The sequence below is a fragment of the Ochlerotatus camptorhynchus genome, unplaced genomic scaffold (genome assembly GCF_037179485.1).
Source record: "Ochlerotatus camptorhynchus isolate MF236.1 unplaced genomic scaffold, CSIRO-AGI_Acam_v1.1 ptg000361l, whole genome shotgun sequence".
NCBI classification, from domain to species: Eukaryota; Metazoa; Arthropoda; class Insecta; order Diptera; family Culicidae; genus Ochlerotatus; species Ochlerotatus camptorhynchus.
The window spans coordinates 3426178-3449791 of NW_027040849.1; the positions used below are offsets into that span (position 1 = coordinate 3426178).

General features: G+C 37.4%; 1 protein-coding gene across 1 annotated transcript; it reads right to left on the reverse strand.

Annotated features, from left to right (window-relative positions):
• Nucleotides 1-4164: 4164 nt before the first annotated feature.
• On the reverse strand, nucleotides 4165-22640 carry TER94 (Transitional endoplasmic reticulum ATPase TER94). Its single transcript, XM_065231812.1, has 5 exons — nucleotides 22429-22640; nucleotides 21600-21702; nucleotides 5427-7463; nucleotides 5211-5365; nucleotides 4165-5146 (listed from the first exon to the last, which is right to left on the reverse strand). Exons 1-5 carry the CDS (start codon nucleotides 22443-22445, stop codon nucleotides 5047-5049), a joined length of 2412 nt encoding a protein of 803 aa, XP_065087884.1. The 5' UTR covers nucleotides 22446-22640; the 3' UTR covers nucleotides 4165-5046.
• Nucleotides 22641-23614: the final 974 nt, after the last annotated feature.

Below are 23614 nucleotides of genomic sequence, written 5' to 3' on the forward strand. Positions count from 1 at the left end.
GATCCTTGGTTGCTCATATGAGCTCTGCAGCTCGCTGCTTGCAGGCAGCCTTTCATTGTTGTTGTTGTTGTTGAAAGCACTCCTGCTGCTGCTGCTGCTACTACTGCTGCTGCTAGACTGGACACCACCACTTACGGAGATTGAATGAGCCTCGTTCAGTGGGACTGCATCGAATTCGATTTTTAAGTCTGTGTTAGGGAATGTGCTGTTTTCAAACATTCGGTGATAATTTTGATCACCATTGCAACAGTTGGACATTTGGTATTTTTCAAAAGTGACTTATTGAAAATTAACTAAGTGTTCATTTTAGCAGATTGGTAGATACATTTCCAATCGTTTGGCTTGTTTAGAATTAAAATCTATCTGCTATTGGTCGAAACCTGACCTCTTTTCGTAATGCTGTGCATTTTGGTTTTTTGAAATTGCGTGGATTCTATAGATCCTGTGGAGATCTATCTAGCCCTGATGTATATGTTGGTAGAGGGAAAAATGTAAACTTTGTGGGAGACGATGCCTTAACACTCGAAAGCAATTTTGTGAAATATGAAGTAAAACAAATCCTAGCTAGTTCTGTGCATGATGATTTTGTTTGATTTTATTTATTTGTTAAGTCACCGGGAAATACCAGCTTACGATTTGTTTTTTATGATAACTCCTTACTTGAAAACAGGCAAAAACTCACAAACAGGCTGCTTTTTCATGGTATACAGTGTGATAATTCAATAATCAATAAATTATCTCAACATTTAGTGGCAAACCATTCATAAATTGTGGTAACATACACATAATTCTATAATCCACATTAAATTTCATATGTAAGCGCCGATTGAAACAATCTTTTCGACGTCACTACAAGGGTGATTGATTAAACGAAAGAAACGAATCGTGCGGAATGAAAGACGAGGAAAAACTAATTGCACCAATATATTCAGGCCTACAATTCCACACCTTCTATAGACAGGTTGCGCCTTGATAGCTAGCTGCTTGCGGGAACTGATGACCTTGACCAATGTCCAAATAATACTCTTTAACAATTTTTTGGTGGCCCTGAAAAGGACCGTTTTGTAGTGATGGTTGAGTAATTCTGAGCTGGGTATTCAACACGGATGAGGCTGTCGAGCTGTATGTCGTTTGGAGCGAGGGTGACACGCTTGGCATAGATGACCGACCCACAGAGACTCACGAAGCTACTGATTCCGATCCATAGCATAGCGGTGCAGCTTCTTGCTCCTTTGATGGTTGCTTAAGTGGGCTCTGCAGCTCGCTGCTTGCAGGCAGCCTTTGGTTGTTACAATTTTCAACGCCACACGCCGAAAGCACTACTACTGCTGCTACTAATTTCGACGACCGAACACCACCACACAGTGGTGTGGTCGTTGGGAGCGTGTGGTTCTGAGTATGGCGATGAGTGTGCAAAATATTACGCAATTCCATCCTCCCTATTCGCACTCGCGCGAGGATCGAAGGCGAATGGCACTTCAACTTGTTTCGTCTACTTACTACTCTCTGACGACTGTGCTGGGGAAGCAGCATATGCATGTAGGTAATTGTTTGATTTGTTAGTTAGTTCGACGCTTTTGGACAATGTTGGACAGTTACCAGTTTTACAATAGTTTTTTGTTGAAAATTAACATTCCGAAGCATTGTTATCGATGCGTAGCCATATTTTTGATCGATTGGTGATACAATTGCAGCTGAGTTATTAACGTTCAAAATCTTTCTTAATTTGTTACATGTTCCATTTTCGGTTTTCACAAAATGTACCCCTAAATAGAAATCAAAGACGTAGTCCTACGTCAAAAGGCTTGGGAAAGTGATAAGACCATAGAGGTAACTCTAAGACCACTGGGTCCCGAAGAAAATCATTATTATTTTTGGCTCACTCAGTACCAGAACAACGGTCCCAAGCAGTCCCAAGCTATTTCACTTACCCCTGCATGTTCTGCATGAATCCACACACCCCTGATGTTATCTGTCAAACTTTCATAGCGAATCAAAACAAACATAGTGTAGTAATAGAATTTCAACTAGAATAGGGTACGTTAATCGTTTGCTTGGGACCAATAGGCTACTAAAGTGGTGAGCCAATTTAAAATCGTTAGTTTCGTATTGATTGTTGATAAGACGGAGCACCTGCTCATACTGCTAATAAAGCACAGAAATGGCTTACGGAAAATATTTCGTAAATTTGGGAGGAAGAAAGTTGCCCCCCCAAGCAGTCCCGATATCAATCCGTTGGATTATTTTGTATAGGGCGTCGTCCAACGGGATACCAATAGAACCCCTCACACCACACTTAAGTCGCTAAAAGCTAAAATCAAGGCAGTGATGACATCTATGGATCGAAACATTTTAAAACGTGCATACTGCAGTTTCCGGAAGCGTCTAACCATAGAGGTAACTCTAAGACCACTGGGTCCCGAAGAAAATCATTATTATTTTTGGCTCACTCAGTACCAGAACAACGGTCCCAAGCAGTCCCAAGCTATTTCACTCACCCCTGCATGTTCTGCATGAATCCACACACCCCTGATGTTATCTGTCAAACTTTCATAGCGAATCAAAACAAACATAGTGTAGTAATAGAATTTCAACTAGAATAGGGTACGTTAATCGTTTGCTTGGGACCAATAGGCTACTAAAGTGGTGAGCCAATTTAAAATCGTTAGTTTCGTATTGATTGTTGGTCTAACTACAGTCGTCGAAAGGGAAGGCAATTTTTTTGAATAAATTTACTTACAACTTCCATATGTTGCGAAAGAAAATAAATCGCACAAAATTCAGTGCTAGAATAACTAACTGGTGTATTTTTTCTCAAATATGCCATTTACTGCAAAAATTCGTCACGCACCCTGTATGTTAGTGCAATGTGTTCTTACAGTGGTTTCTGGAAACTCCATAAGCCACTATAGGAACATATTGCACTAACGTACCTCCACTATAGGTGCGTTTACCCTTTGTGATTCCTAATTCGCTGTTCTCTAGTTTGAACTGGTTGACACTAGGGTCCTAGTCCTGATGCATGGTCAATATGGGTTTCATTTTGTTGAAGGGTGCTCTCACTCTTCGAAGGGTATAATACCGGGACCTTTCAATTAGAATCGGTTTCTTGCGATGAAGGCAAGAATGACAACTGTTAGTATCAAATCCGAATAGTTCATCATTTATAAATAGTGATGGAGTAACATGACATGCACTTAACTAAGGCCAATGGATTAAATCTGTGCCAACATTTCAAAGGGGCTTAATTGCTTTGGTAAACAATGGAAGCTCACTCCTCTAAATTAACAATACTAACTGGTAGAGGAAACATTCGACGAACGCCATTGTTTACAACTGCAATTACGCCCCTTTGAAGTGTTGGTACGGAAATAACTGGTCGCAGTGTTTTTATGTACCGAGCAAAGGAAACAAAAAACTACAATTTTCCATAAAATATCAATGATAAATTGTTTGTGGCACTAAAGTAGGGTAAGGTGTGGCTACTTGATAATTTTTTTTTAATCGTCAACATCAACAGGCTCAATGTAGTCCCAATGCTGCTTTAAAAAGTAAACCATCATTTTGCGTTGAATCCGTTGATGTTTACAAATAAATAATTTTAGAAATATACTAACTAAACAATATTGTCCCACCTTACCCTACACTGAAAAAAGTTTTTATATAGTTTCCATTGGGAACGCACATGATATTTTTCCAATAACAAAATTAATGATTTTTACCTGAAATTCACATAACATTCATATGATCACATGAATTCTATGTGATAAATCACATGAACTTAATTGGACACATAAGGTTCATGTGATTTCGTGGTGCGATTCACAATTGTGAGATCACATGAAAGTTATGTGAAATTCTAATGGATATTTTCCATCGGAAATGTGATTTATTTTTGAGTGTACTATAAGGCATCGAGTTGAAAAAATATCGAGACTAGGTACGATGCTTCGAAAAATGGAGTGACCGCTGAATCAAGTTATAGAATATCGATCGTATGAAAGCGCTGTTAGCCGAATATAATCCATCTAGTAATTATGCTAGCATTTCTCAATAATATCCACTCCACTTCACCATTCGTAAAATGAAAACACTCAATAGAAATTATTATATTTTAGTCTATTTTATTACCATTTTTTTTTCTTTATTTTTTGTTCACCTTACCAATACCAAACGCTGACCAATCATCACTACTATGTCTAGAGCGTCTGCGCATCTTATGTAAGTGTAGAGTGTGGTTTTCAAGTTGAAATTATTTAATATTGTTTCGCCTTTTGCGATAAAACGCCTCCTCCGTGCATTGCATACCTTGGCGCCGCACAGCACACGTCTAATCTGTTTATGTTTTCTTCTTCCTTTTCTTCCCGCAACCAATCGCCAAACCAGAGCAATAATGCAGTTTCTTTGTTTTATCCGGGAACAATGCAGTAACCTTCTCTTTCTAGATGATAATGTTTTTCTCCAATTATGTTAGACTAAAGTACTACTTCATTGAACGTGTATTTCGTGTAATAAAAATGTAAGATAAGGAAAGTTACGTAAAATCGGACAATTGCTGAAATTTAGGTACGACAGAAGAAATCAGAGAGGGCGCAGTTTTTTGTTGTTGGTTGAATCAATAAATATAAATAGGTAAGGATTTCTCTACTGGCTACGTCGTTTCATTCTATCAGTTTGATGTTTTTAATGGTTTGCTGTTTATATAAAAAGATAAACTTTCCTTACGATAAATATTCGTGTTTTATGAAATATTAGAATTCTTGAATCAGAATATATGTATCGTACTCGGTATAACAGATGACCCCTTTCGCGCGAGTGAATAGCGTTTCATTTATTCTTCCGATCGAAACCAGAAGAAGAAATTGGGGCAGAGCTAGAGAGTGAAAGGGTCAATTTATCGGCTTTCGGTTTGTGTTTGTGTGTACCTGTAGTATATGTGTGTGTGTGTATCTATTCTGCTTGCTAACAATGGGGAATGGGCGCGTTACGGATGGACATTCTCGCTCATTTGATATTCTACGAATTGAATATTGCTGCTGCAACAGTCTAACTATAGAGATCATCATCCCCATTGTCGGCGGGATTACTCGTCGGTTGGCTTGATCCCTGTCCCTGTGAGCTGGATCCTCCCTGGCCGCCTGGGAATCTGTTCACCGAATGGAAGCTAGCATTAGAGTTTATGTTCAATCGATTGCTAGTGATAGCCCTACCTGAAGTTGTTTCCAAAACCACGAGACTGCTGAAGCGTTTGGGCAAACATCTCATACTTGCGGATATCGTTATCAGATACGGAACGGCGGGCGAACTTCATTGCTTCCTCGAAGTGAGCACGGGTAATTTCCGGGACCGGATCTTCCTCATCCATCTAAGACACAAATATAAAACCATTTAGGTACACAAAAAGACCCTACGAAAGTTGCACTTACATCCATAGCTGAGCTCTGCTTTTCCGTGCGCTCTCGCTCCCGGCGAATTTCGGCTTCGATCGATTGACGAATGGCCAACTTGCAGGCACGCTGGCAAATTTCGGTCAAATCAGCGCCAGAGAATCCCTGGGTTACCTTGGCCACGTATGTCAAATCGACATCGGCAGCCACTGGACTCTTGCGCAAGTTGGCCTTCAGAATAGCCTCACGAGACTTATCGTCCGGCAGCGGAATGTAGATCAGCTGATCAAGACGACCAGGACGCAAGATAGCTGGATCAATAATATCCGGACGGTTAGTAGCACCAATGATGAAGACGTTCTTCTTCGCGCCCATACCGTCCATTTCAGTTAGAATCTGATTGATGACACGATCAGCTGCGCCACCGGCATCACCCACGTTTCCACCACGTGACTTGGCAATACTGTCCAACTCATCGAAGAACAGGACGCAAGGCGAAGCCGAACGAGCCTTATCGAAAATGTCACGAACGTTGGCTTCGGATTCACCGAACCACATAGTCAATAGTTCCGGGCCCTTGATGGAGATGAAATTGGCTTGGCACTCGTTGGCAATAGCCTTAGCCAACAGGGTCTTACCACAACCAGGTGGTCCGTAGAACAAAACACCACGCGATGGTTGCATACCGAACTTCAAGAACTTATCGGGATGTTCAACTGGGTACTGCACCAATTCTTGCAGTTCACGCTTGACATTCTCCAGACCGCCGATATCGTGCCAAGTCGTGTTGGGAACCTCAACAACCGTTTCACGGAGAGCCGACGGGCTGGATTTAGTCATGGCATAACGGAAGTTCTCCATCGATACTGCCAACGAGTTCAGCACTTCGGCGTCGATCTGATCATCTTCCAGATCGATCAAGTCCATCTTCTCTCGGATCTGCTGAAGTGCAGCTTCCGAGCACAACGATGCCAAATCAGCACCGACATGACCGTGGGATTCAGCGGCAATCTGTTCCAGATCGACATCGTCGGCCAGTTTCATGTTTTTGGTGTGAATTCTCAGCACTTCCAACCGTCCAGTGGCATCCGGAATACCGATATCGATTTCACGATCAAAACGTCCGAAACGACGCAGCGCAGGGTCAATCGAGTTTGGCCGATTGGTAGCAGCCATCACAATTACATGCGCACTCTTCTTCATGCCGTCCATCAGCGTCAGAAGCTGGGAAACGATACGGCGTTCGACCTCACCGTGAGTTTTCTCTCGTTTCGGAGCAATAGCATCGATTTCGTCGATGAAAATGATAGCAGGGGAGTTCTTTTCTGCCTCCTCAAAGGCCTTGCGCAAGTTGGATTCCGATTCACCGGCCAACTTGGACATAATTTCTGGACCGTTGATCAGGAAAAAGAAGGCGCCAGTCTCGTTAGCTACGGCCCGAGCGATCAAAGTCTTTCCCGTTCCGGGTGGACCGTACATGAGAATACCCCTCGGGGGTTTGACACCGATCGCCTTGAACAGCGAAGGATGTCTCAAAGGAAGCTCAACCATTTCCTTGATTTGGGCCAACTGCTTGCGGCATCCACCAATGTCGTCATAACCGACGGCATTTAGCGCTTCCTCTTCCTCTTCGCGCTTGATCGGATCGCCCTCGCAGTGGATAACCGTTTCCGGGGCCACAATACAGTACGGCGACGGATCGGCACCGACTACCTTAAACTCTACAGCCCGCATGCCACCACGCACGATGAAAGTGTCATCCTTGTGGATGGGCCGGTAAGCTTCCAGGAAGTACGGTCTGAGGTAGACATCGAACAGGTTGCCAGTCAAACCTTCAACGGTGTCGTCGATGGGCAAGATGTGCACCCGCTTGCCGTACTTGACATCCGGGCAGGACTGGATGGAGACCACATCACCCAGACGCACACGCAGATTATTCCTAACCACGCGGTTCATGCGGATCTTCTCGTCTGGGCAGTTCTCGTCCGACAGGACGATGCATACCGTTTCCTTGCGGCGTTTGCCCTTCAGCAGGACCGTATCGCCCCGGAAGAGCTGCAGCTCGTCCATTTTCGCCTGCAAGTGAAAAAGGGGGAATCGACATTAGATGGTGGCTACTCAGTCGTTTCAGGCTGTTCTATAACTTTAACTATTTGTTTGTATTACTTCTGCGTGAAGTTAACGATTTACATAGTTGAAGATGCTAATTTCAAATAACAGACTAAAGTGGTTATACGATAGATGAGGAGATGAAAGGATAGAGTAGAGAGTTCCGTTAGAGTACGGCAGTGTGAAAATTGTATAGGGTAGGTGTTCCAGTAATAGTGGTGTGCCTATAGTTGCGGTATTGAGTTTGTGCCGGAATAGTGAGGAGGACCCGGATATGATTATTTTTCATCGGTAGCTCTCCTAAAATAAAGCATATTTGCATATTTCAATCTTAAAATATGCCCAAAAGTGACGGAAAATAATTAATTTTCCTTAAGATTTTCAGTCCTTTGCACCTATAGTTGCGGTAGTGTTCCTATTATAGTGGAACCCATAAGAAACCAACGCATGCCACTATTATAGGAACCAAAGTTAGCAACTACCACAACTACTGGAACAGTGTTCCTATTAATGGAGGACGAGTTTTCTAAAATTGTATGCAATTATATTACAAAGTAATATTTTTCTATCAAAATAGAGGTTGAAAGCTATAAATTGATGTATAACGATTGTGTGTACATTGTATATTTATTTTTATAAATAAATTGGCTAAGTACCTCCACTACTGGCTCACCCACCCTATAGAGAGTAGAAAGCGAACAAGCACAACTTTTTAGGAAAGTACAAATCGGTTTGATCATCTCTCTTTACCAAACTCCCCCGTTGGAGAGGGATGGTGAGGGGTATCTCTGATCCCTGATCGCGTGATGATCTTTGGAATATTTTCGGATCCACCTTGCATCCTGAGAGAAATCCTAGAGATAAGATTTGAATTGATGACCACCTGAAATCTTCATAAAAAATGTAGACGACTTTATGGAGATCTTAACACTCCGATCCGAACACGATGCCACGATATCAGTAGATTTAAAATCTATCGATTAATTGCTGAGCAATGATTTTTCAAACATTGCCAATTTGCTATTACACATTTTACCGGAGGCATTGTGTTCGGAGTGTTAAAGCATATGAAGTGCTTTGGAATAAATTCCAAGCTGCCATGTTTCATTGGGAAGAAAATTTGAGAGATGCATGGCTTATGGAATATTTGGAAATCTTTAGCATGATACCTGATCAATCTGAAATCTTGAAAAAAAAAAACATCCAGATGCAAGGTGATCTTGGTTTCATTTTAAATCATTTTTGAGCAAACTGGAATCTTTGAGATGTTATTTGAATTATTGGACAGTTGAAAATTTTCATAATGCTACCTGACCACGCTGAAGTCTGTAACAGTTATCTTGAACATTTTTTGGAGAACCATGATTATTTGGAGCAGGGATGGGCTAGAAACTCGCGTAAGTGCACTACATTTTGACGGAAGTAGCACTTTTCAATTGGGGGCACATGGCTTAAAGACTGACAGGAATGACTGCAAACGGTATGGGTTGCGCGCATACCTAATATATATATATATAGACACTCATGTAAAATATGTTACGATGACTGTATGATGTTCAATAGTGCGGGAAAATACCAAGTTTGATGCTGTTACTAATACAATGTATATTTTAACTTCAATGAGTAATCGTCTTTAAATTCTTGTAAAGAAGCTGCTTTGGGTCCTTTGTGGGGAATCAAATTGCAGAGAAATTCAATCCATTGTGGGAAACAGCCCAAAAGGTTTTCAAGTATCAATATTTACACTAGGCTAGGCTATTTATATGAGCAGGCCCCGCTGGCGCTGTTTACTTCAAATGCAGGGCTGGTAGCGATCACTGCTGTCAAAAATAGTGATTTTAGTGACCATGTTGAAGAAATAAGTGACCAAATAGTGACTTATAGTTGTAAAAATAGTGACTCAAAAGTGATCTAAGAGAAGAAAAGCTGTTGTTCTGATAGCACACCAAATAAATGTTTGATGTTTTAGACTTATTCAATAAAAATCTCATAAACACTTATGTACGATATGAACCTTTAAAGCGAAAGATTCAATAGAAAGTTTATGACCAAACCCACGGTATTAGTCAGGGTGTCTAATAACTGCAAAAACCTAGAAAACCGGGAATCTTAAGGAAACTTTATTTTTCCTTAAAATACCTGGACGTGTGTTTTAATAATTTGTGTGGACGTGTGAATTTAATAATTTTATTACTAAGGATATTTTAAAGAAAAGAATTAATTTTAAAATACAAGCATTTAATTTTTCTCGTTATTTTCATTCACACTTTAAACATTATAGATAGAGTGGATTAATCTTCAGTAACAAATAAATTAAAAAAAAAAAACCGAGGCTTGAAATGTTGTTTTTGTTTTGCTTATGAAAATGCATATTTCCTAGAAATTTTAAATTTGAACTAGTTCTGGACTTACAAGCGATAATACTTCAAGAATCGGGAGTCAAATTCTATGCACAGTTTTAAAAGCTCGTGGAATTTTATTAAAATTCGTTAGGACCTCACTTTGAGGAAGTTCTGGGAAAAAATCTTTCAGAAATCATCAAATGCAATCTGCTTTCAAGGTAGTTCTGAGGAATTTAAGATTTCTTGTGAAGCCTGATAGTTTTGAGTAGAATTTCAAGAAACCCTGAATTGAATTGAAAGCAAATTATAATGAAAACTCTTAGTAATTTCTGAGGAGCAACTCCTTCAGAGGAAAATTCCAAGGGTCTTCTAAGGATAATTTCATAAAGTGTGTGGGAGAAAACGAATCCGGGACATAACCCGCATAGAAAAATACCATTTCTAGAGTCGGAGACGAGCCAGCCAACGGCTGAAAGTCTCCTTAATAAAGATATAAAAAAAAAAACCATTTCTAGAACAGTTCAAACTTCACTAACACCTTACTAGCTATGTTAACTTTACACAAAATAGTTTTGATATGGTTTATGGAATGTAATTACGTGTTTCGATTATGGTTGCTTTATGTTTTTACAATTGGTACAAACAGAAGAAAACGCTTTTGATTGAAACGGTGCTCGTGAGTTCATTGTGTTGTTTTGTTCGTTATTTTATTTTTAAAACCCTCGGTAATATTAGCTTAAAGTATAAAATATTTCTTAAAAGTGCATGCATTTTCTACATAAATGTTCAGGGCTAACAGCGGTTTACATGTGAAGGAGATTTCGATGCTGGTGGCTCAAATCATCCAAAAAGGAAATCGAAGCAGGTTCGTTATGCCGGGGCCTTTTTATCTTCCAGAAATGGAATGGAGTTTGTTTTGCAGGGCAAATTCATTCATCTATTCATTTTATATTAAGATCAATAAACATGTTACCAAGAGCAAGGGAGGTATCCACAAAAAGAAATCTTGTAAATCACTTTAAAATTAAAGAACAACCCATGACAGCTGTATTCCGGATAAGCTACGACAGTATTTATTATAACGTCAATAAGTATGGTAATTTATACCATTTCATAGTATATCATGAAGTTAACAACAATGGTTGGTTCTAAACCGTACTACCTTATTCGAAAGTTAATGGAAATAGTTTCACATATCCAACTAGAACCTTTTCTGATGTGGTAAGGCTATAGTTGTTTTGCTAAAAATGTATGGGAAAAGGCGAGATTTCGTATGGTGAACGTTCTTAACCACCCATTGTTCGTATGGTTGGGTCTTCGAAAACCTTAATCAATATGGTCAAAACTTTATCTAGGTATGGTTTGATTAAAGTTGACTGAACCTTTCTCATTATCGTTTTCAGAGGAAGATAAACCATTTTCAATGTGGTAATCGTATGGTTGTGATTTATGCGGAAGTCCTTGGAATCTTTTTGAAAATACTAAAAAGAGGATTACAATTAAATCTGAGAATAACTCCAGAACATCTTCAATGGAATTCGGAAAATAAATTCAGAAGAGTTTGCCAAACAAATTATGAGAAGAATTTGTGAGGAGAAATGCCAATGAATTCTTAGGAGACTTTCAATGTGAGTAGAATTCCAAGGAAAGGGGTGAGATTCAAAAGGAACTGTAAAATAAAAGAAAATTGAATTCGAAGCTTCATCGAAATGTTGAGGTATATTTAAATGGAAATCGGAATGGACTATTCTGAGGTCTTCAGAACTACTTGAAAGTTCCCAAATTTGTCCTGAAGTTACTGAAACTGCTTTGCAGTTCTTTTTTGTTTGAGAAACTTCAAATTTGCTTAAGTTAATGGGTTAAACAAACTGATCGTTCTCGAAGTACTCGGCGCTTCGCTGAATATCATAAAACCAACTAAAAATATCTAACTGTATTAAAAGTTCTCTGGATTTCTTTGAAGCTTGCTAAAAGTTCTCGGATTTTTTTTTAATTAATGGAGCTTCGTTGATGTTCTCTAATCAACTAATCTAAATTTTCGCATTTTTTTTAAGTTCTTGAAATCTCCATGATATAAAACCCTTAAAATACTCTCACGTTTCCCGGATGTCCATATAATTTTTATCACGTTCCAGAAATTCTCTCGGAGCTTTGCTGAAGTTTCCGGGGATTGTCTGAGTTTCTCGAAATTTCCTTAAAATTTCTACAATTATTTGAACTGCCCTTTGATTCTCTAATCTGTCTTGATGTTCCCGAAGCTTCGATAAAGCTCTAAATTCTATCGAAGATCTCAGTTCTGCTCGGAAATAAATGGAATTCATGTTAACACCTTAAAATTTCCCTGAAATTCTCTGGGCATCTGTGAAGTTCCTGAAATTTTTCTTAAGTTTTCATAATTTCTCTGAAGGCAGGGCTGGTAGTGCTGGTGCGATATAATAGTAGTGACTTTAGTGACTAAAATTACGGAAATAGTGACCAAATAGTGACCTTTAAATAATAAATAAGTAACCAATATTGAATTTTGTATGATGACTCAGAAACTCAAATAAGGTTTAATATTGTAATAAACTGTTTTTGTTATGAAACTTAAAATCACATTTCATCAATAATTCCTCTAATTATATCGAAACTTTCAACGGAAGCTCCTATGAAGAGCACTTGAAGTGATTTGAATAATTTCCATTTGATTACGTTATACATAGCAATTTCCAGATTTTCCCGGACTTTTTTTGTAATGTTACTGGTTGAGCGTTACATAAATTTCTGCTTAGAATAATCTTGCACCTCTCCCTTGAATTCTATTGGAAATTCAGTTCGTATTCTCCTCAGAATTTCCATGGTATTTCCTCAGAATTCTCAAAACAAAAATCCATCTCAGAACACTCTTGACACTCTTCGAAGAATTCCTTTGAGATTCAACCCTCAAAAGCCGACTCCATTGGAATTCTTCTCGGAATTTATTTGGAACTCTTTAGAGTTCTCTTGAAAGTATCCTAAGAAATCATTCCATAATTCTTTTATAGCTATCCGCAGAGATCATCTTTGAAGTTCGCGGGATTCACATGGAATTCTCATCAGAGCTTTCTTAAACAATGTCAGAACTAGTTTTGAATTCTTATTAGAATTGAACACAGAATCCTCATCCAATCATTATAGAATTCTCTCAATTATATTGGAATTATTTCCAGTATTGTTTCGGAGCTGAATTTGGCATCTTTAATAATTTTAAACAATAATCAAAAGCAACGCTCGTATGTGTCAGTCTCAGGTCTGGGTTTTTCGCTTAAGCCTTCAACCAGGTTTAACTATATGGATAAATCTGGTTTAAGATTTCAGCGGATGTGAAGAAATCGGCCCTAAGAGCACTTAATTTTACATGAGACTTTCGTAGTCTGTACTTTGGTATTCTTCTCTGAAATGTCTTGGTGTCATTCCAAGAATTCATTTAAAATTGTCTTAAGCTGTCATTTGATTTTTTTTAAGTTCTTGAAGTTCTTCAAAGACTTCTGAAAATCTAGGACAGTCAAATACCCCTGAAAAGTTTCCTAGATTTTGGATATAGGAGGTATATTTTCAACGATTTTTTATCGAAATTGAAGGCATTTCCCAGTAGATATCCTGGTGTTTCAAAGGTTCTTGAATCTTTGCGGTTCACTGGTCATCCTGGTTAAAATTGTTAATTTTTCAACAGATATACATATTTTATCATAACTACTGTAGACTTCCTTAGTGCCAAGTACTCAATTTAAAAATAGTGTTGATATTTTTCCATTTCACTCTATTTTAGTTGTGAAAAAGTGACTTTAGTGACTATTTTTAGGGAAATAGTGACTTTAGTGACTTTTTGGTGTGAAAAGTGACTTTTTAGTGACTGACTTCAAAATAGTGACAAAGTCACTAAAAAGTGACCTGCTACCAGCCCTGCTGAAGGCCTCTGTACATCCCTGAATCGGAACATCTTAAGGGTTCTCGATTTTTTTTTCAGCACATCATGGAACTATCCTGAATTTTTCTAAATGTACGATTATAGATCTATAACTGCTCCAAAATTCTGGACTAAAGCTACGGAAACTGCGCTTAAGATCTGAAATTCCCCAAAGATTTCTAGATCTAGTTTTTCTGAGGTACTTGGAACTTCTTAAAAAAATGCACAATATCCCTCATGTTTTCTATATTTCTCAAGTTCGCTTGACACCTGTGAAGTTCTCTAGGAACTTCATAAAAGTTCCTGGAAATTTTCGGATGCTAAAAGAACCGCTTTGAGGTTCTTAATGTTTCCAGTAAGCTCACATATTTTCAGCGTATTAACTTCCCTTACTTTCCCGCAGTTTGTTTATGTTTATTTAGAAAGATGAGTAGACACCCTGTAGATAGAGAAAGACGATTAAACGTCACAAAGCAAGGAATGATCAATCTTGAAATAAATTCACGCTAAAAAAGTTGAAAATATTGACTGATTACAATAACAAGTGACTTTAGTGACTTGGCCTTAAAAAAAGAAACTTTTTAGTGACTGGCTTGAAAAAAGTTACTAAAAAGTGACCCGCTACCAGCCCTGCAAATGCGCACACCTTGTTCGAAACGTCGGATTTATCAACTTGCGTGTACATACAGATATTAGGAAATGGCTATATTTGTAAAAATGCACCAATTTTTTTTTCTAATATTATATTTTAGAATCATCTGATTTATTAAGCACCCAAACAAACTTTAAAAATATATGTTAATCAAATCGGCACTCAGCAAAATAAACTTTCGACATTCATAAAACTTCACTCAAATGGTTTTTATCCACATAAAATTTGTATGAATTTCATTAATTTGCCTCCACAAATAATGTTGAAGATAAACCTATTATCGAACCATGAACGCTGAGATTGTGGAACCCTTGTATCAACCACTCGCTTGTCATCGATCGTGCGACAAGCAAGGCCAAAGACGCATAAAGTGGACCCTACACGTTTGCTTCTATTGACAATAATCGTATTGTCAATACATTCTATATTGACGTCAATATATCGGTATTGACAATAATTCTGTATTCACATCATCAATATAATTCTCGCATAACTTTTCAAAAGGTCCTATCTAACATTTCACTCTTTTCGAGAAAAACGAGGTTGAAGATTGACAAAATCTTTTTTGATACTATTTTAAACCAAATCAACTTTTGACATTTTTAAGACCTTTAATAGTAAAATGCGATAGTAAAATTGAAATTGAAATTATAATCTACCCGTTTTATACATTTTTTTCTATGAAAACGTGAAAAATGTTACATAGGACATTTTGCTCTTGTCAGGTGTACATTAGACATGTTATATAGGACGTTTTGTTATAATCACAGTTATATAGGTCATTTATGTTTTCAACATTATTTGTTTGTTTTTAAGCATTATGAGTGCATAATTTAAGTTATACGAGTTAAACGAACAATATGAGTATTGGATAATGCATCAATTTTTAACGGTATATCGCAACACTGCACACAGATTGTTTTGGTCCATCGTTGGTGGTTGCGTGAGCTGCTTTTTATTTGATAACAGTGTTATTTTAGGAGCTGTTCATTAACTACGTAGACAGCTTTTCGGTATTCTTGAACCCCACCAAACCCCCCTCCCCATGCGTAGACAATTGTCCATATAAATTTTTTTAAATTTGTATGAGCCGTGGATAATTGTCAAATCCCCCAACATCCATCCCCCCCCCCGCGGAAATAGTAGATAAATGCTTGACATGAAAATTCCGCTCTACACAATCACATTCTTTTGGTTTGTTTGAACATTTTAGACGTTTGACTCGTATAAACACAAAGGACCGAAGTACAGATCTGCATTGTTTTGGTTTTTCTGATACTTCAGACGTTTGTCTTGATGAACATAGACAAACGTCTTATGTAACAGTGAAACATCGTTAATGCAAATTTGGACTTCAGACGTTTTGTTAATTTAGAATTATTTCAATTCAATTGACAATAATCTGAATGTATGTGTGTGCATAATGTTCTTAGGTACAAATGTTACAATGTGCATTTATAAACTCGATTTGTTTACATTTGTTACTTAGGACCTTTTGAAAAGTTAGCCGAGAATTGTAAATAATTCCCCTTCGCGTCAATACATTGATACGTGTGGGGTTCGCTTAAGAGCTACCTCATGTAAAGCACCCATTACACATATCACTACACTCAAAATAATTTTAATCAGGGTGGCAAGTGAATATCCATTTTGAAATTCCTGGTTTTTTCCTAGTCAATAATTTAAAAATTTCCTTGTTTTAAAAACCATGTTTAAATACAATTTTTAATAAAAATAATAAAGTGAATCCTTGTACCATCATTCTTCGCGCAATGCGGAATTTGACAAACCAAAATAGGTATTAAGGTTCTTGTGAATGTCCGTGAAATCTTTATCTGATTGTTTGCTGTAAAGAAGCTAGTAGGGAGCCGCGCTACTACGTCGCATCATGACACCTATTTCCGTTCTATGTGCTATAACCAGAGCTGGTAAATATCACCGCCGTCATATGAGAATGAGAAAACAGGTTCTCTCACTATCACGAGACGAAACTACCTATCATTCGTTTTCTTGTCATTTTCCAATGATCAAGCACTCATGAGAATAATTCTATTGCGGTTTTTACATCTACATTTCTAACTGATTTAGATTAATTCAAGCATGTGACAGTATGTTATCGGTAGAGTGAATATATTGTTACGATTTTCTCGGTACAAGTAACTTTGAAAGTAATAAATGTGCTAGTAATTACGATGATCACAACACTGTCACGTTTTGTCATGACGAAAAATTCGATGAGATTTTGAAGAAAATCTCTATCATCGTTTTCTCATCCGATGATAGTGACAGGAGTATCTCTGTAAATATCGCGTGAGATCTTTCATTGAAAATGACATTTGCCAGCCCTGGCTATAACTACAATAGCAAAGCATTTTCACTCATGTTTTTGCAAAAATATCTTTGCTTACAAGATTAATTACGATTGACACTGGAACATTTGCGATAACCCGTAAAATGAGCGATTTGAGGGGTGTATGGCGAAGAAAAACTGAGATACGACGGACTAGCGCGGAGCCCTATCTAATGTCTGAAATTTAGAGATCTATAAGCCCCTAAATCTTGAGATTTTTGTTTTTGAAACTGCGATTTTTTTAACTTTATTATTGCGATTTTTAGCCAACGGGCTAGTTTATCTCAAGGTGAAATTGCGTAGTGTGATATGTATGAGGATTCTTTAAACAAAAACCTTTGCTTCTAACAATTTTACGGATTTCCAGTTTGTTTAAATTTTCCGTCAACGATGAAGGATCTTATTTAGCGGAATTTTGATTACAACATGATTTCAGAATCATATGATTAAAAGATTTCATAAACAATGCTTGTTTAATAACTCTTATAACTATTATAACCCCCTAAAGTTCGTAGAACTTCCCTGATGCGTTAAGGTCTTTCCTGAAGGGTTCATTGAAGTTTGTATTGCCTGAATTTCATGGGACTTCCCCGAAGTTCAAAGGACTTTTTTTTTAAGATCTTAGGACTTCCCTGAAGTTCGGAGTTTTTTTGAAAGTCATAGGAATTTCTTAAATATCGTAGAAGTACCACGAAGTTCGTAGAAATTCTCAGAAGTTCGTAAGGCTTCCTTCAAGTTCGAAGAACTTTCTCGAAGATCTGAGGACTTCCCTGAAGTTTGAAGAACTTAACTGAATATATGAAGACCCTAAATTTAGAAGAGCTTCCCTGAAGTTCATAAGGCTTTAAATATCGAAAGGTTTTCCAAAAGTTTGTGGGTCTTTCCTAATTTCTTGGAAATTCCCTGAAGTTTGGAGAGCTCCCATGAATTTCGTAGGACTACCTGTAGTTCCATCGACTTCTCAGAAGTTCTAGAAACTTTTTTGAGCTTGGAGAACTATGTTAAGTTCAGAGGACTTCCCAAGAATATTGGAAGACTTCTCTGAAGCTCGGAAAAAATCTACAAGTGTCATAGGATTATCCTTAAGTTTTAAGCAATGCCTAAATGTCGTAGAAGTTACATTAAATCTGTAGAAAATTCTTAGTTATTCCCCAAAGATTAAAGGACTTCCCTGAAGTTCGTAAGACTTCTCTGAAATTTGTAGAACTTCTCTGAAGGTTCAGAGAGATTTCCTGACCATCGTAGGTCATCACAGTAGTTCACAGGATTTTCCTGAAACTTGTAAGACTTCCCCGAATTTTGTAGAACTTGCATGAAGTTCAAAGGCCTTATCTGAAGTGTTTAGAAATAGAACTTTTTTATTGAACATGTTGAACAGGTACTTCAAAGTAGTTACGCGTCGGCACTGCTATCAATTAAGCACAAATCATACATGCAATTGATTCGAGAAAAAAATTAAATTAAAAATAAATACAAAATATATTTACTAAATTCTCAGGGTAAATTTTGTTCATCAATGTTTAGTTGTGTGAAAAATTTTGCTTGAACAAAATGGTTAGTTTTGACCTAATTATAAAAAGAAAGTTTGAAATACATAAAATTTAAAACCTATTTAAAATATACAAACAAGATTATTTTCCTGGTCGACTTATGAAATTCCTGGTTTTTTTCCCGGTTTTTAATGGTGAAAATAAATTACCGACTTTTTCCCGGTTTTCCTGCTTCACTTAACACCCTGGTTGTACTACCATGAATTGTTCTAAAAATGTTTAAACTTGCGTGAACTTGACTTATGTGAAAACCTCAATAACATCTCTTAAGTTCTCTGAAAATCTGGGAACTTCTTGAAATTTCCCGCTAATTTAGTGAAACTAATGGAACTGAACTCCCCTGAAATTCCCTTTGTTTTTGGAGCTTTACTAAACTTATTTGAGATGCTCCAGAAATGTCCATAAAAGTTCCTGAAGTTACCGGATCTTCCCTTAAGTTCCATAGACTTTTATGAAGTTCTCGAAATGTTTCTGAAGATCTCTGTACTTCTGTGAGTTCTGTGTAGTTTTCAAAGTTATTCTGATTTATTTCAGGATCTTTTTTAAGCTTCCGCAGCGAAATAATTAATATAGTTCAATGATTTTCACTGAAGTTCGCAAGGTTTGTCTGAAGTTAAAATTACCGAAACTAAGTCATAACTTTTTCAATAGTCTAGAGTTTCCTGATGTTTTTAAAACTGCCCAAAATATTTCTGGATTTCCTTAAAATTCTCTAGACTGCCCTGAATATCTTAGTATTTTTTAAAAAGTTTAAGATCACAAATTTTCCCTGAAAATTCTGGACATCCCAGAAGTTTTCTATGCTTACCTTAATTTCTCTAAATTAATCAAATGTTCCGGTAAATTTTCTGATATACCTATATTTATAATTCCCTGAAGCTTCTAAAGTTTTCGGATCAATCATAAAATTCTCGGGATCAATCATAGAATTCTCGGAACATCCTATAGTTCTAAGGAACTCCTAGTAAGTCGCTGCAAATTTCCTTAAGGTAATGTGATTTTTCTTATGTTATCTGATCGTCCTCGAAGTACTCGGAACTTCACTGAATATAATGAAACAATCTAAAAATATCTTAATTTCTTAGAAGTTCTCTGGAATTTCTTGAAAATATCGGTGCTTGCTAAAAGTTCACGTTTTTTTTTTAAATTAATGGAACTTCGTTGATGTTCTCTAATCAACTTAGCTAAATGTTCGACTTTTTTTAGATCTTGAAATTTTCATAGGGGAAATGTCTCTAATGTTGGCCTATGGATCTAAGATTGGGCCCATCGCTAAAAATCTGCTATTTATCAATTTTATCTAGATGAACGCGTTATTGGGCGTTACTAATAGATAGTTTTGGTTGCTATTGAAAATTTAGTCGATTGCTGAATTTATGTATGGACCCAAGTTAGGGACACTTAGTCCGACATTACCTGCATTTCCCCTATAATACCATTGAAATACTCTCACATTTTCCGGATGTTCATATAATTTTTATTGCTGTCCAGAAATTTTCTCTGAGCAAACCAAAGTTTCCGGAAATTCCGATTTCTGCAATTTCCTTGAAATTTTTTGAACTGCCCTTTAATTCTCTGATCTGTCTTGATGTTCTCGGAGCTTCCCTAAAACTCTCAACTCTAATGAAGATCTCGGTTCTGCTTTAAAATAAATGGAATTCTCGTAAACACCTTTAAACTTTCCTGGAATTCTCTGGATTTCTGTGAAGTTCCTGAAATATTTCTGAAGTTTTCATTAATTTTCTGAAGGTCTCTGTACTGAATCTTTCGGGACATCCTATGGGCAGGCTTGCTAAAACTCCTCAAACTCACTGGCACATCATGGAACTATCCTGAATTTGTCTAACCTCACGCTTAAAGATTTTTAAACCAATTTAATAGTCTGGGCTAACGTTTCGGGGACTTCCCCTTAAGATATCTGGAATTCCCCAATGATCTCCATATCTAGCTTTTCTGAGATCAATTGAACTAAAGTTTTTGTTAGTTTTGTTAGTACGCAACGTCAAGACATTAAAAATGTTGTGATCTTAGACTTACTAAAATAAAGTAAGTGTTCAACTTCAACATTTAATGGATTTGATAGTAAAGCTGTTTCTTTAAAACTGATTGTTATGTCTTAAAAACGTTTGCGTTAAAAGCATATTTTTAACGCATTTCATTAATATCATTCTTATTATAAACCTGGAAATTATTCGCCAAAGTTATGGAAAAACCTGGAAAACTAAGGGAACTTTATTTAGCCAAATGAGTGGACACCCTGTAGATAGAGAAGAACGATTAAACGTAAAAAAAAACTCTATACAAGGTCGTCAACTTCGAATTGTTTAAAAAATAGAACAAAATGTAGGCCTAATTCAGAAGAATGATCAAGCTTGAAATAAATTCACGTTTAAAAAAGTTTAAAATAGTGACTTATTACAAAGAAAAGTGACTTTAGTGATTTGTCCTTAAAAAAAGAGACTTTTTAGTGACTGGCTTGAAAAAAGTGACAAGTCACTAAAAAGCGTACAAATTCTATACTACATAAGCTCAAAAGCGTTTGACAAGCTCTACCGAATTGCGTGTCACTTCTGCGTAAGCTCCGTAGACGTAGGCGCAAAAAGTTAAACATGCATCGATGCAGCAATACCACATGACCGCGGCATGAGCCAGCAACGCTGGCCATAAACCTACCGTCTCCATAACTCCACTTTAAAGCATGAGATTAAGCCCGCCCACCAGCAACAAGGTGCAAAAACTAGCCAAGGGCCTCCTATCTGAAATCGTAAAATTTCACATATTAGATGTTGAAATCATATAAAAAAATCATGATCCAGAAACATCGTAAATTTAGGGTAAGTTAGAGAAAGAGTGGTGCTTAGAAAATTGAAGGGACTTTGAAAATCATCTAATTTGTTGAAAGAAATAGCAACATAAAAAAAAAAAAGTTTTCGTAGTCATACGACAATAACGCGTCCGAGTCTAGGAAAAAGCCCTTAACCTTTTGTATTTCTTATTTTTTTTTCGATCCAGGCAGGAATCCAAGAACCAAAGGCCACGAATGGCCCTATAATGTTTATAATGAACCCTATCGCATCTTTAAACTTTTTCTCATATTTACAATTTTCAATAAACAAAAATACAACACTCTACAAAGACATCGTAATAGCCTCGAAAATACTTTTAGAACTCGAACTCGATAACGATTTTACGAATATCGCGCTACCTAAATATAGATAGTTGACTATATTTTGATTCAAAAGTTTAATTGATTGTAAAACTCTTATATAAAACATAATCCTTACCTGGGACAGCGAGATGACCGAGTTGTCATCGTTGGCGGCCTCATCTACGATCAAACGGTTCGGGCGGTCCTTACGCTTCAGAATCGCGGTCGCCAAATCATCACTGCATTCGCCAGACAGGGTTGACAACAAATCAAAGCATTATCATCATAATCCAGAAACACGGGTGGAGAAAATGCCATGAAAAGAGAGACAATAAAAATTCGTTACTACCATGTTTCAGGAACACAACATTCATTACATGGATCAACGCAAGTCATTAGCCTTTTGACGTTCGCTATGCGGTATAATACGATTTTCCTTTGTTTGACAAAGGCAAGAAAATCCCAGAAGACGGTGGAGGAAAATTTGTAGGTTAGGAATTATTCGGCCAAAACTATCCGAAGATGTTTCCGAGCTTTTTAAACCTAGATGGTCCGAATGGTTTAATGGAATTAACAATGTTTACGTAAAAGTCTTCCGGGGCAAATCATGTTTATATAATTTAATGATCAGTATAATTTTTTGCTGAATGCTTTTCTGCATAAAAACAAAATGGTAAGCTGACCTATTCCTAGCCAAATTCGGAATATTCTAGATAATGAGTAATTGCCATGTATTTCGCAAACATTCTCTGAAATTTCGAAATCGGTTAGTTTGCAGCCCACTTCCTGATTGGCCAAACTTCCTCGTCATCGACTCTGTTGACTGATTCAAACGAGTGCGCTTCGAACACATCATGACAAGCGAAAATTGAAGCAAATGGAGCCACCATCGCTCGGAAAGCAGAAAGACTTGAACGAGTCACATTCGCGAAATTAGAACACCCAGTTCTCCGTAAAATACTTACTTCTTTGCATCGGACATCGTTTCCGGCGGCTGGGCACTAGTTAGGCTTGCTTTTGAAATAGAAATTGAATTGTCCTTGTTCCTCCGAAATCGACACAAAGCCTTCTTTCTGGTGAGCTTTCTTTTTTCGTTTTCAAAAAACTTGCTGAGAAAAACTGTCCGTCCCAAACGAGATGACTCTTCCAACTCCAAAACTCAACTACTGACGGATGACGATCGGAAAAACGAGAAGTGGAAGGAGAATGACACACAAAAGCGGCTTTTTTTCCTCGATTTTCCTACGATGACAGCGAGTTTTTGGACGAGACGAGGACGCGCGGGGCGGGTCTTTGCTTGCGTGTTCGTCGAGTTTGCGCCGGTGGGTTGTCGCGAGTGCATTTGGCTGTCGACGAGGGGTTGTTGGGATGTGGAATTTGTTGGGAACGCTGAACGCATAGTGGGTGATTAATGATTTTTGATGAGGGAAAAATAATATATATCGACAGTAAGCATGCATAAGGGCGTAAATGCGATGATCGATTCTCTTCGTCGATTTTCTCTTTTGTTAATAACTTGTTTCTCGGTGCGTATGCTGTTGGTTTTGATAGCCAATAGTTACAACTTGAACATTGAACAAATTCTATAAAATTATTTCGCTTAGCTGTAGAAATGCAAAGAGAAAATCGATGAAGAGAATCGATCATCGCGTATACGCCCTTACGTATGCTCACTGTCGATATATGCATGTATATGCAGTGCTGCAAAATCTCGACAGTACACGGTGATATTGACAATTCTGCTTTGGTCACTCATTTTAGCTAACAGTCATAGCACAAACGAAGTGACAGACGGAGCGGTTCGAAAACTTTGGTGACTAACCTGCTATTTCAATTTTTCAGTGTACCACATGGCAACACCACTACTACTGGATTGTACCACATGGCAACACTACTATTAGATTGAACTAGCATTTTCACCAAATGTACTAGAATGTTTTGGTCCTTTCTCTTTCACTCTACTCAAAACTGAAATGCATAAAAAAAATGACAAAATGATACGCACTCTTTGCACACTGTCAAAGAATCATTGTAGACAAAATCAACTTTGTTCAAATCAAAACAAAAAAACTAACCCATCTGGTGGATGATGGCACAAGCTTCCAAGAAAATTCTATTACAGTGAAGCACATTATTTAAATTGATTTCTTC